The sequence below is a fragment of the Cryptotermes secundus genome, unplaced genomic scaffold (genome assembly GCF_002891405.2).
Source record: "Cryptotermes secundus unplaced genomic scaffold, Csec_1.0 scaffold14, whole genome shotgun sequence".
Lineage (NCBI taxonomy): Eukaryota > Metazoa > Arthropoda > Insecta > Blattodea > Kalotermitidae > Cryptotermes > Cryptotermes secundus.
The window spans coordinates 69,835-83,896 of record NW_019718022.1 but is presented as its reverse complement, the minus strand read 5'-3'; the positions used below and the strand labels follow the sequence as shown (position 1 = coordinate 83,896).

Here is a 14,062-nt window from a genome sequence, read left to right as displayed (position 1 = left end):
GTTATTGTTAAGAAAAGTGTTATTGTGTGATTATAAGGCAGTCTCCAGTGTACCAAGTGAGAGCCAGGGTAGAACAGGGTAGAAATGAACGGAGAGTGACAGACAATGATAGGAGCACAGTTTCAAGGCACCTCCCCTCCACAACCAAGGTCGGTAGAATTAGTTTAGGATAAGAGTCATGATAGACAGATCAAAAGCAAACCTTTTTCTTCATGTAATTATTATTGTAAATAGACAGTGTACATAGTAGAAAATGTACGCAGGGAGTTCTGATTCACCCGCCAGTAACCATCCTGTCCTCGACCGATCCCGAGCTACCATAGCTAAGACAGCCGACGGCAGCCGAGTGTAGCGCCGATGTTAGGAAATGAGTAACGACAGGCCCAAGTAATTATAATTTCTCACCCCCTCCCCCCTGAGGTGTAACATCATAAACATTTAATTATATTTTCTGTTGCAGCTGCAAGATTTTGAAGCCCAAACGTACCTAAGTCATTCTTCCCTTCTGCAGGGTTAGGAACTTGAAACAGGTCATAGACATTTCCTGCCTAATCTCTTCTGGTTCACCGTGCCCTCCTTTTTATCTCAAATAACTTTTGCAGATGATACAGAATAATTACATGACCTAAAAACCATCAAGTCTGTAACAGAAACAGTCTTATAGACAAGGACAAGGTGAAATGTCTAGAAGACTTATCTCATGCAAATAAACAGATCCACACATTTCAAAGATTTTACTTTTAAAAATAATTGATATTCCTCACAATTCCAAACATACAAGTAAAAAATACTAATTACATACATATGCCTTCAAAAAATTAAAAAAACGTTTTAAAAATATATGTACTTAAAAACACAAACTGCATTTGGCATGGTGCCAGGACGGATCATACACCTTATGAACACCATAGGATACAAAGTATTAAATCCACGGGCAGCATTTCTGAGCAAGATCACCATGCCCTGGGTAAGGCAACTGTCTCGTACAGATTCTTTAGTTTGTTCAAAGTTAATTTCATACAAACAGCTACCAGGAATATAAATACATCTATATAATACAGTGGTTCACAAATAATATTCTGCAAACCCACTTCAGGAATGTGACTGCTTCAGGGATTTGCCTACAAAAATGTAATATTCTTCTTCACCACAATTATACTGAACAAGGGGAATTGGCAGTCTCATGGTACAACACTGGACTCTCATTTAGTGGGTTCTGAGTTCAACGTCCAGTCAGATCTGTGTGTGGATTTCCCTGCTCAAAGATAAAAACTTCGGAAATTTGAAAACTGCCGGTACCTGCATAATTCAGAGCCCACATTAAGTTACAGGTTCCCTCTAACAACCATCTTTCTCATGTTCATCCTACTACTGGGGATAACAGAATCAGCCCTACGAGTGCCCCCAGCTCACAGATGGATACTGCACTCCTGCCTCGGTGGGAAGAGGCCACACAGTCCAACACAGACCATACCTGGAGGCACTACACAAACAACAAACAAACACTAAGTTGGATAATGTCCAAAGACTGGGGTATATTTAGTTTACACATTTCATGAACTGGCACTCTGTAAGTGTTCATCATTATACTGACATATTTCCTTTTTGCACAATATCAGCAGCAACCACTGGAGGTCTACTGATTTGAGCATTAGTAGTTCAAAAACAACCACTGCCACTAATACTGTGTCATTCAAATTATGGAGATCAAACAAAACTGTGGTGTAATTAATCACCTACTGTCACAAACCCTCAGAAAATGATCACATTTTTATATGTGGCATCACCTAAAAGAAAATTCAGAAAAGTCAACTGTATGCATTTTGTACATCTGTGTCAGAAAAAAAAATACAATATATTATTTCATCCCAGAATGTAATTTGATTTAGAAAGGACTGTTTATGAAATATTTTGTAATGCTTAGACTTCACGGTCATAGTCCAGATGAAGTGGATGCTATATGGCTGAAGGGGGCACATAAGGTGGAAAGTCTTTTTGTAAATAAAACTGTAGACAAGGAATTATGAATTTTCTAGGAAGGAATTTGTGGAGCAATAGGTTTGGATACCACTTACAAAACATAGAGACAATGACTAAAGCGGGCTGGAATTATATGCCAACATGTATCAGTTTCAAAGAATCTGAAGACATGTGGATTCCATCCAACTTCAAACATTACATAACAGAAACAGGACCATATTACAAAATGGAAAACATAATATGAATTAAACTAAAATACAATACATATATTAATGTTTATAATAAAAATAAATGACCTATATCGGCTAATGAGATTACCAGCACTAATTATACAGATATGTGAACATGGGAAAGAATGAATACCATAACAAACAGGAAAACATACAATGTACAGCAGTGTTTCTGATACCATACAACAGGCTCTTCCTACATGGCTGACTTGCAGCTCACCAAGAAATTTCATCTCATCACACTCATTAGAAAAGCCCATCACTAGTAAACATCTTAAACCAAGTCTTCTGTCTCCAGGCTTTTGAGAAATTACACAGAAAAAATTAGTATATACTTCTATAACCATTAATTATTCTGGGAAAATAAATTATATGTACAAATTTTCAAGTGCCAGTATCTGGTATGATAAACCTTGTTTAGTGTACATACATGACAGATCATGCCAACAACCCTTCATATACACATATGCAAATGCACACAGCCAAGCAAAATTTCACTTTATCAACCTCAAAATCTCAAAATGTACTCACCGAGAAATACCAGCAGACAGTGCCTCAAGCATGTTTCAAAATATCTGTAAAATATGAGATCCATGCATGATCAACATATACAAAAGGCTCATTTCCAAGTTAGATCTTTCATTTAGCTCTTCTGGTAACAGATGATTGTGTATTGTTTATTGTATGCTGTTTCATATCCTCTGCAACTTCACTGCAACCGCTGTTACAACATGTAACTTCCTACGAGTGTGACTGTACCACAAATGGAGGAAATCATTCTCTTCTTCACAGTCTTCACTCACCACCTTTCACTCTGCACATTCAAACTTGTACACAGATACTTCTTAGCAATTGTTCTCATAGCATGTAGATNAAAAAAAAAAAAAAAAAAAAAAAAACATGAAGGGAAGGGAAGGGAGAACTCAGAAGACCTAGGTATAAATGGGAGCATACTACTGAAACTGATGCAAAGTAAACAGGGCACTAGGACATGCACTGGATTCACATGAATCTCTACATGGTCCAACAGTAAGGTCTCATGAACACAGGAATGAATCTTATGGATCCACAAAAGGTAGGCAACCTCTATTCCAGCTGAGTGACTCATATCTTCTGTGCTCCATGAAGAGAGAAAGATAAAATTCAGAATATCCACCACAGATAGAACTGCCTATATTGTGATATCACTGTTTTGCCACCCTATAGTTCACTGGTTATTGTTATCACACTGAAATGTTTTACACCACAGTCTGCTTTACAAAGAAAATTATCCTCACAAAATCTACATATTTTACTCAGATCCACCACAGAACAAAACATTAAGATTTACAGTGAATATGCTAATTCTATACCTTCACACAAATATGTATAGTAATCATGTTGGTATTACTGGTGCCAGGGAGTTAAAAAGGCAAGTTGTCCAGTAACATGATCGTCATATACAACTTCACAAAAATTGCTGAAATAGTGTCTCCAGTATTAACAGCAAAACTGAAAACTGAGGCATGATGACAGACACTTGGCTTGTTAAGAAATGACCTCTATAAAAGCTGTATATTTTTAAGAGATTTGAGTATTATAAAACACACTTTCATGTCCTGGGCCTGACAGGACTTAGTACTGACAATTCCCTGACCTGAAAGTTGGTATGATTGTGATGATGAAACTGTTAAAGGTACCTAAAAAATAAATATGGTTCTTGTGTGTAATAACAAGATATGATAGTTTACAGGGGAAATGGAGGTAGAACACTAAACATTCTTAGCATGGACTTCAGTATTCAGTATTCAGTATTAGAGGGGGTGGGTTTCCCCCTGCACCGCGACTTAGCATGGATTTAGACAGATGTGAATGGACACCATCACCCACCAACTGCTATAACCCTGGGTGAAAGGACTCCAGCTATTTATTGAATAAGAGGCTGGGTGGGTTCTAGAGTTGAGATGGATATAATGAAAAGAAAAATTGTTTCTGTGTAGAATCAAACAGTACATATAGCAGTACTGACTGAGCTATCCCAGCTCAGTACCGTTTAAAGTACTGATTTAAAATGTAGCATTGAGTTTATGAACAATATTACATTCTTATCCAGTTTTATAAAATCATCCCCTTCATTAAACATACTATTATTAGGAAACACACATGCAAACATCTTACAAATATTACCTTATTTTCTTTTTGGAACCAATGAGTGTGAATGAGGCTTCTCATATACGATGTAAGTAATGACAAGAACATGAATGTCAACTCTTTCATGGCCAAGTGATGTACAGGTGAAACACTGTTTCAGGATTGTGCTACAGACAATAAATAATCAGCAAATTCATGCTTGTATCTCAAGGCACTATACAATAATTAATATCTAAAGTCACTGAGCAAAATGTGTTTACTTGTATTATTTAAGACCTTCACTGCAAATGACTGTAGGTACTGTCTACATGAGAATCAGCTTCTAGCACCAAAGATAACTCGGTGAACAAAATACTGACATTTCAAGGTGATTTAAAAATATGACTACAATTACTGCCTTTTGAGTAAAACAAGCATGCTGCAGGATTGACCTTCGGAAGTTCTGTACAAACAAATATGATCATGTCGCATTTTCAACAGGAAGAAGGGAACATGCTAAAAGCAATGATACTTTGTTAAGGTCTCTCTTTAAAAGCATCCAAACAAAATGCAGTCTGATTTGGTTTGGCTGGACGGAATACAGTGACGATAACTGAATACTGAGATTCACTATGTTGCCATGTTCAACCATGAATACACTGGTGCCATATTTCCCAGCACCACCACCATTATTATGTTCGAGTAAGAATGTTCTGTGTTCAAGAGTTCATTCAGAAAAAGTCCTCATGAGTATTAACTTCTTCGAACACGGAACACCAGCGTCAGGGTTGTGTATGACTGTATCCGTTTCATCCACATTACGGGTACAATAGTTCAATATTTGGGGATTGCATTTCTTCAAATACCTGATACTGAGAGTACACACACAACCAGCAATACACCTGCAAGAAAAGGAAAAAGACAATGAATAGTGCAAAGCAGTTCATTTCAACAGACATGTCATTACATGTTCTTAAAAAGTCGTGAAGTTGTGCTTAATTCATTAAGCACTATGCAATGAAGGCATAAGGGGAAGATGTCTCAATCCACGTTTGGCATTAGTTGGAGGTGAATGGTCTGTTTCACTCCCCGGTGGCTATACCCCTCAAGAAAGGGTTCCCAGTACCCATCGGATACAAGGCTGGACATGGAGGAGAGAAAATTCTTGACCCTACTGTGACTTGAACTCTGACCCCTGTTCTTGAGCACATACCCAGACACTGTATTGACTGTGCCATCCTGGCTCCTGTTACATGTTCTTTTATGAACATTTTGCATGATGGGAATAAAACAAAAACACAATGAAGGCTCATATTTTGTTGCATCCTGTTGTGTAAATCAGTATGAATAACATTTAATGTCCCTCACTCAGTCAATATATTCCCCTTCCTCCAACCTCCCTCCACCCTGAACCACTGGTCCCTCCATGACACACTAGTACACAGAGCTGCTTTCTAGTGCATGTTGGTACTACACACACCAAAATTATAACACAATAAGTACATAAAAAATCCTATAAGTGAATATAGAAACAAGTAAAAAATAATTCTGTAAACACAGGTACTTTCATATGTTACCAAAAATGAAGATAACCCAATAAGAATAACCATCACACAGCCAAAACCAGCCCCCACTCTGCACAAACAGTACTGTCTACCAGGAACTCAAAGCCAGCATGCCCCTGTGAGAACAGTGGAACAAAGGATATACGTGAAATGGACAGATCTATAAATCACCATAAACAACAAATTTTAATCAACAGTAATACTCTGACATGATGATGGTATAGTTTAACAAGAGAAACCATTCACTGCTAGACAACAACAAACTAAACACATTTCCACAGCATGGTAAATACTTTTCTGTGACAATGAAAACGTGATGCCACAGCTGAGAGCAGCTGGAAGTGGTGTCTTCTATGCAGTGTGCATTGAGGTTATGTAAGGAGTCAGTTATGGGTTAAGCGGGGACATATTGACCAATGGGCGAAGTGCAAGATGGTTACTAGCCAGTAACGACAATGAGCAGAAGAGGACACCGCTGGGATGTTACCAGGTAACAGTTAGTAAGGATACAGAAGACTTGGTGAGTGCCATAGTGAGAAGTCAAGTGTGTGAATTTGCAAGAGCACTATAATTACCTGTAGTCAAGATTTATAAATGATCAATAAATCCAATAACCAATCAAAACCCTACACCTTCTCAATACAAATGTGTCAATATGTAATATAGTATATAGCAGTGGTTCTCAACCTTTGTGAGACCATGGCCCGGTAAATTCACATTCTATAAGATGAGGGCCCAGTACCGGGCCATGGCATGGTGGTTGAGAAACATTGGTATATAGTATACATAGTACATAACATGGTGGTGGATCCATTTAGCTTGCATAAATTTACACTAAGTGTAGAATACCCTCTATCTGCAGAAGTTGGCACTAAACTTCGCCGACAAGCGGCGGTCACTCGGTTGTTATAGTTCGCTTGTGGACTAAAATCACTGAGTTTGTTTGTACAATACATTAACACTGGAAGTATAAACAGGACGTGAAAATGGCATATGTGCCAAGACATGTTATCTAGCACAGCAAAATCATCTGCTAGACACTGTTTTGTGTTGACAACAAAAACAACAAATTCTATCTACATAATGAAGAATTTACAAGTTTTGCCATCTTTCCAGATTTGTACTTTCACTCCTGCTCTGCACTCAAAGAGATTCTGGAATAAAATTTTGACCTGGACAGTAGGGCTGGTACTAGGCAACCCATGGTGTGAAGGGAAGGGTCTGCAGGAGACAGTGGAGATGACTGTGACAGCTAGGCAAGTGTCCTGTATAGACACCGAGTCAACGTGTTAACAGCCCCTGTCATATAAACAACCACACATCATACAATTGTATTACTTACATTGTACGCCATCCATATCCAGTCTATCAATGCGGCTAACACTGACTGCAGCTGAAACAAGAGGAAACAAATTGTATATCTTCCAACATTTTCCTTCACTTGCCTCACAAAAATACACACCATGAATTCCCATAAAAAAATGTAAAAGATAAAGACAAAAATAATTCTTTCTCAACCCTTTTAATGTTGTAGTCCAACAGAACATCCGTAACCATGCACAGTGATGCAGCGGTAACGCTCTAGTCCTGCATATGGGAGGTGTTCTGTTTGAGTCTCAGTCAAGAAACTGGCTAGTCAGACTGAGGTTTTCATGGTTTTCCTCAGCCATTCAAGGAAAATGCCATGATAACACCTTGATTTGACCATAACTGCTTCCTCCCAAATCCTTCCAAATTCATAATTCAACAGTTATCACAGCACCTGATATTACTCCTCTCTAGTTACAATAGTACATGGTATATATGCATGAATATCTCTAGAACACATATTAAAATAAATATTACACAGCGTGTTAACAGTGCAGTAAACATACACAGCTCAAATTTGCATTTCCATTCACACTGATAGGAAACTCACCATGAATAATGCCATGGATCCATATCATAGGATCACAATGTAAACAATACTTTTCAAAATGGCAGTCCAACAGCCAAACCAACAACACAGAAATGCAATAATGCAAAATGTTTATTAATATTTGTGTTAAACTCAGGGCTCCAGAAATGTATTCCGCTACTTTCCACTGGTGAGTTACCACACTCTCGTGATGAAGGCAAAAACATCTTTCCAGACTGCTAGACCAGAGGCCTATGAAACCAGCATAATGTATTTGGACACACTGGACAATGTTGCACAATGTTGGAGGTCCTCATCATGATGTATAGTAACACCAGCAAGCTTAATAGTACTGTGGGGACATCCCACATTATCACGCATTTTCTGCAACGCACACTCTTCACATTACTTTTCACCATCATGCGCGCTAACCAATCAAATTGCTCCAAACGTTCGCATTTATACCGTGCTCGCTGCTAGCCCGCATCTACATCATTACGTGCGCTAGCCAATCAATTCTTCCTCCTCAATTTCGAGTTTCGCTCCGCCCACCAAGCAGTGTATAAAAAGGAGCAGCCTCGAACCGGCAAAATCAGTTTACTTCAGTCTACGATCAAGCCACACCAAGCAACATCAGCCAGCAGGCTTTGTCGCCAGCGCTCGGTCTTTGGAGGCATCAGCAGGCTGCGCCAGGCACGACTGCCTCAGCACTCCGGCTCTCTCACACCCGACTCACTGGGGCACCTCGCCTGGACTCACCGGTGGTCGTGTCCCTGTCCGACTCATTGGGCATCTGGCGTAGCCACTGCCTCATCACTCCTATGATCGCGCTCAAAGACTAGCCTTTCACCAGCAGCCTACGACCGCGCAGCATTAGCCACGCAACTCCAACTCGCCTGCCACACGGCGACCAAGCAACCTCCAGCCACGGCTGCACTGCGGCCAGTCCACTCACCGCAACTAACCTCTCTCCCTGCCGGCGCGCGCCGCGCTACTTACCGGTCAAGCATCTCAGCAACCACGGTCCTTTTCAGGACCAACAAACTGTTCCGAAGAAGTGGGCTGTCATCGGAGTAATGACAAAACTACACAAGACCCCACAGTACTTTACAACCCTTCTCCACCTACCATAAGCTATAAAATGTTCTTGTTCAGTCATGAAAAGATTCACAAAATGTTCCACTGGCTGTATATATGCTTTTCAAGAACATCCATATTGAGCCTGACAGACATACTGATTTGCCAAAACTGTGCACAAAGATAAATAATTCTTAAGACCTGAGCACCCCCATTAGAGCAGGGTGTGACCGCCTAAGGGTTGCAACCCACAGTTTCAGAAACCATGCGCTAGACTATGAGTGAGAACTGACAACAGTAAGTATTATACCATACAGCGTAAACAAAAGCAGTATGTGACACATGAAGTTCTCACAGTAGTGGTTACGAAGCTTACTGTCTTCTCGGAGGTGACACTATGTAGTTTGGCAGAAACCAAAATTTCAGAAGAAACCTGTTAGTATCAGCTACCCTGAAGATGGAAACAATAAGTTCCTCTGAAACATCTGTAACTGTTAACCAAACTACACAGTGACACATCCCAGAAGATGGGCAATTTTGAAAAACAACATGAAGAGTCTCACAGACAGGTAATCTGAGTAGCGCTGACAGCAGAAGCATGTTAACACTGAAACTTACATATATGTAGTAGCCTCCAAGCAACCAAAGTCCGAACACAAACTGGAAGAGGATTCCAATGCCCATAAACAGCAGCCATGGTATCATCATACCTCGAGTGCTGTTTGCTATGCCAAACAACATCAATATGGAGACAGCTATGAGTAGCAGGAAGTAGACTATAAATATGCCACCCCAAGTCTGCATTGCTGTAACACAGTTTAGTGTTTTGTTTTAGTAAACGGGATATGTCGGCCCTTGCACCATTACCGATAATGGTCCACTGCATGTCCAATCATTTATCCCACCACCAACTCTGCACACTGACTATACTGCATTAGTTCACTTAACAGAACCTTATCATTTTTCTTTAAATTCGCTTAGTGGGGGGGTGGAGTCCAACTGGGTCCAGTCGGCACGGCGGCCACTGATTGGCCTACTGTACCTGCCCCGGGTGATTATGATGATGAATTTGGTGGAATGAAGATTGGCAGGGGAAACCAAAGTACTTGGAGAAATCCCACCCCAGCGCCATTGTCCATCACAAATCCCACTTGACCAGACCCGGGACTGAACCCGGGCCGCCACGGTGGGAAGCCAGCGACTAACCGCTTGAGCCATGGTGTGGCCATAACCTTATGATAGTCACCAGGGTTAAACAGATAAAAGGGTAAAGTTGTCCCTCTGCTTAAGCAATTAAGCAATACGACATGAACACTTATGGGGGAGTGGATGTATAGATCCACGTTTTGTTGATCTTGGCACAGGGTGGAGGTGAGTGGTCAGCTTCACGCCCCGACCACTTTACTCCCAGTACCCATCGAATAGGAGGCTGGGCGGGCCTGAGAGCCGGTCTGGACGACTTGGTCCAGCCCATAGCCAGTCGCTATACCGACTAGGGCTAAACAAATAAGTTAATTTTAATTCTAAATTGAAAATATTAACATATTGAGAAACTTTACAATTTACATGTAAAATCCAGTACCATTACAGCAAATACAAATTTGAATTACTGCCTTCCTGAGAAGTAACATCACTCACAGACAGAATATACATTTTTCTCAAATGCTCATATTTGTTTCTGCATGCTCTAAAGACAGATCCCAGTTATTGTCTGTGAATGGGACTAGCCTTTGAATTTATAATTTAGTATTAAACATATCCTTCGTTTTACAAAAACTTAATTTGCAAACTTTTTGCTATAAAAAAGCATGTTAATGTGTACCTATTTTTCACTTAACAAACTTATGTTTGTAAGTCAGCAACTTTTATGTTTAAAGTAAATGGGAAATTAATCTTTAATTTAAGAATTCCACCTTATTTCACGGAATAAATTACCTTCCAAAAGAGAGGGATACCTCTATTCATTTTCTTCCCTGACGCTGGTAATGAAATCTGCCATTAAGAGGAATTTTCCTGTACAGCAGTCCCTAGAAACCTGAATGGCCTGTGAAATGAAGCCTAAGGCCATCAGGCCAACAGAGCATAGAATATTTGTTACTTACATCCACGGATATCTGCTTCAAAAAGTGGACTGTACAGCTGGGTAGATTCACCTCCAGCCATCATGTAGGAAATAAATGTAATCAAGACCACGCTAAATGACTGCACAGACAAACATAACAGACATAATTAAGAATTATTATGCGAACAATGAAACAATTAAGAGATAAGACAGCTGAAGAAATTATGAAGTTGGTTAGTCACGTATTTTCTTCTTGGATTTGAGGTTCATCAACTACAGTTGACAACACAAAGATGTGTTTTGTTCTGCCGGATAGAAATGACCGACAAAAGAGCTCAGTTTACTGCCTGCTTCATGCTGGTGTCTTGCTTGTCTTACCCTTCATACCTGAAGATGGAGGAAATATGTCCCTCCAAAACACAGGTTGACTTTCGTTAGACTACGCAGTATTATAACACAAATGACAAAACTCATCGTGGTCACTGCTGTGACAACCTCAAATCCAATAATTTTAATTTTATTCATCACTTCTTTGATTACTAAAAAAAACAGGATCAAAATACACACCGCGGTATAAAATGCAACAGCTCTGCTTCCAGTTTTCACATTATTATTCCAAATACATGGAGACCAACATGTCTGCAGCACTGCCATCTTGTCACCAACTAGTAAACAGAAATATAAAATATCTTATATATTTAACATCATAAAATTCCAAGAAATAATTATGGTTCATTGCTGCCTACAAGCTTCAAATGTACAAAACAGTTACTCATCTACCACCACAACTCTGCTCCCATTATTCAAATCCCCAGCTTTGTCGCAAGGCTTCTATTGAAATGGACAGGGTTTACTTATTAACTGTACATGTAAAATGCATAGCAGGAGTACAGGTATGGCTTCATGCATGAATTTAAGCACAAGACAGAAATTAGTAGTCAGTTGCACGCTCATGACATCATACACTTCGAATGGGGCTCCTGTAGCCATCAAACAGGAGACTTGGTGACTATAGAGAGGGTCTGGACATAGAGGTGAGGGGAGAAATGTCTGTCCTTGCCAAGAATCGAATCTCCCTCAACCAACCCTTAGTCAGGCACTTGACTTGAACAAGTTTCAGGTACATAATGAGTGTACCTCTGATGTCTTCATTGAGGAACAGAGTGGGTGTGGAAATATACAAATATCTACAAAAATGAAATAAATTACAAGAGCATCGTAGGTTCATTTGAAAATTATTAGGCATTTACTACATCATCTGTTACAACATTCACATCTTGAAATGGAGTGAATAAAAATAACATGACACATCACAGAAACCTGATACAATGCTTGTCTTCATGGATTTTGAAACATTTAATAAAGTACAGTTTTAGATGAATAGCACAATTTCAACAATTAGGACTGAGGCAAAGGTAAAATGATAAACATTACTTTCACTTGAGTAATTCCTGTTCTGAAAGTCTACCGCATCCTACTGTTAACATAATTTAGAACATCTTAACCTAACAAAATTGAAATCTAACAGATTCTTGTACGCTCAATAAGTAAGCCTAACCTTTCTGTCAACCCTTACAACAGAAGAAAACTGGTACTACTGCAATAAACCCATTACTGTACATAATTACACATAATTCTGATTCTGTGGCATTAATTACAAATACACATACATGCTGTATATCACAGCACGTCGATACCATATTCTAGTCTCTGTGTACTGCAGATGTCGAGAAAAACAAATAACAAAACATAAGGTAACTGTTTACAAATACTGTTTATGGCACTATCTTACTACAGGCATAAATAAAAATACACATGAGTACGATCTATGCGCACCTTGTTGCAGCCACTACACACAGTTTTTTTAAATGAACAACTGAATATAATTACGTTGTTACACACCTTATCCAATTTAATATATTTCTTCGAATGATTTCAGTTTGCGTAGTGCAAGTCAACGCCCTCTTTTCATGCCAACACAAATCTATTTACTAAATTCACATACCGCACCCAGACCGCTACGGAATTGCCAACCTTATTTCATTAAACACACATTCATTGTGAATTAAACACAAATATATTATAAAGCGATAAGTACTTCAAGAAGTGTAAACACATTTTTTATGCAACCTATCTTTCCAAGTTCTAAATTAGGCTAAATTAATCACATATATACACATGCTCTTGATTAACTGATATAGAAGCATAACTGAAATGACATTCAACTATTGGCTAATATTTTGAACAATTGAAGCTCGGAATTTTTCAAAGACGACTGCTAGGAAGACCACACACTTGAACATGGAATGTGATCCATTACGTGAGGAAGTTGTAATTGAAGACCCTACCACCAGAGTGCTGACCCTTCCGTAGATCTTCAGAAGGAGGTAAGGATCAGTTTCGAGCTTTGACAATCCACGGACACAGAACTGTTCTGAAAAGGCTTGGGGGGTGGGCACCAAGAAAAATATCTGCTCCAGCTAGGAGTTGAACCTCGGTCATATTCCTGAATAAGGCACCCCGGATCTTCTTAAAGTGGTTCCTCTTGGAAGTAAACATAGTATTTGTCTTATGGATGAAATTCTACGATTAATTTGCTGAGACACTATGTAACATAGTCTTCATTTACCCCATTAAAATTAGGTCATTTTTAAGCTTGCAACTAGATTCCCATTATTCAACGAAATAGAAAAAAAAAACCTAACATTACAAAAGAGGAGTACACACCGACCAGCATCTCCCTAGTGCCTTCATACAGTAGAAACTAACCATTGTTTATATATAAAATGTTTATTTTTATATGTATTATATATATATTTATGTATCAAACGGTTTCTAACCTATAGAAGCAATGAAATGCAAATATTCAACATATTTGGTGATTCCCTTCCTTCCAAATAATTGTAATCTGGTGTCGACAGATTCACAGTGTATCATTTTCCACATCTGTTCCAATATGGGAGCCCACATCAACGTCCCAAACCGTCGCTTTTAAAATTCATTTCACTTTCATCGAGGAAGAAATTCTTTTATCCGAACCGTAAATATCATTTTATGTGAACTAATAGGACTATTGGAGAATTTGACACTGATGCATTTTAAAAATTTCCATCGTCTGAAAGGTAACACAGCGTAGTCTGGT

The 14,062-nt window shown here is 39.1% G+C and overlaps 1 protein-coding gene across 2 annotated transcripts; it reads right to left on the bottom strand.

The window, feature by feature from the left end:
* Positions 1–3,090: 3,090 nt before the first annotated feature.
* On the bottom strand, positions 3,091–13,200 carry LOC111861660. Of its 2 annotated transcripts, none has more exons than XM_023847615.2 (6): positions 12,823–13,200; positions 11,488–11,585; positions 10,961–11,060; positions 9,477–9,664; positions 7,227–7,277; positions 3,091–5,221 (listed from the first exon to the last, which is right to left on the bottom strand). In XM_023847615.2, the coding sequence occupies exons 2-6, from the start codon at positions 11,572–11,574 to the stop codon at positions 5,138–5,140; spliced, it is 510 nt and encodes a 169-aa protein (XP_023703383.1). In that variant the 5' UTR covers positions 11,575–11,585; positions 12,823–13,200; the 3' UTR covers positions 3,091–5,137. The 2 variants fall into 2 exon arrangements, with proteins under 2 accessions (XP_023703383.1, XP_023702575.1); XM_023846807.2 differs by having other exon boundaries at positions 12,757–13,199.
* Between the last annotated feature and the right edge of the window lie 862 nt (positions 13,201–14,062).

What these genes read in the sequence shown, in the direction of transcription:
- LOC111861660 (XM_023847615.2), bottom strand. Translation starts at nt 11,574, where the DNA reads ATGGCAGTGCTGCAGACATGTTGGTCTCCATGTATTTGGAATAATAAT. An exon ending in CTGTTGCATTTTATACCGCG is followed by an intron (nt 11,061 to 11,487) that starts GTGTGTATTTTG and finishes TTGTCTGTGCAG; the next exon opens with TCATTTAGCGTGGTCTTGAT. An exon ending in GGATATGGATGGCGTACAAT is followed by an intron (nt 5,222 to 7,226) that starts GTAAGTAATACA and finishes CTTTTCTTGCAG; the next exon opens with GTGTATTGCTGGTTGTGTGT.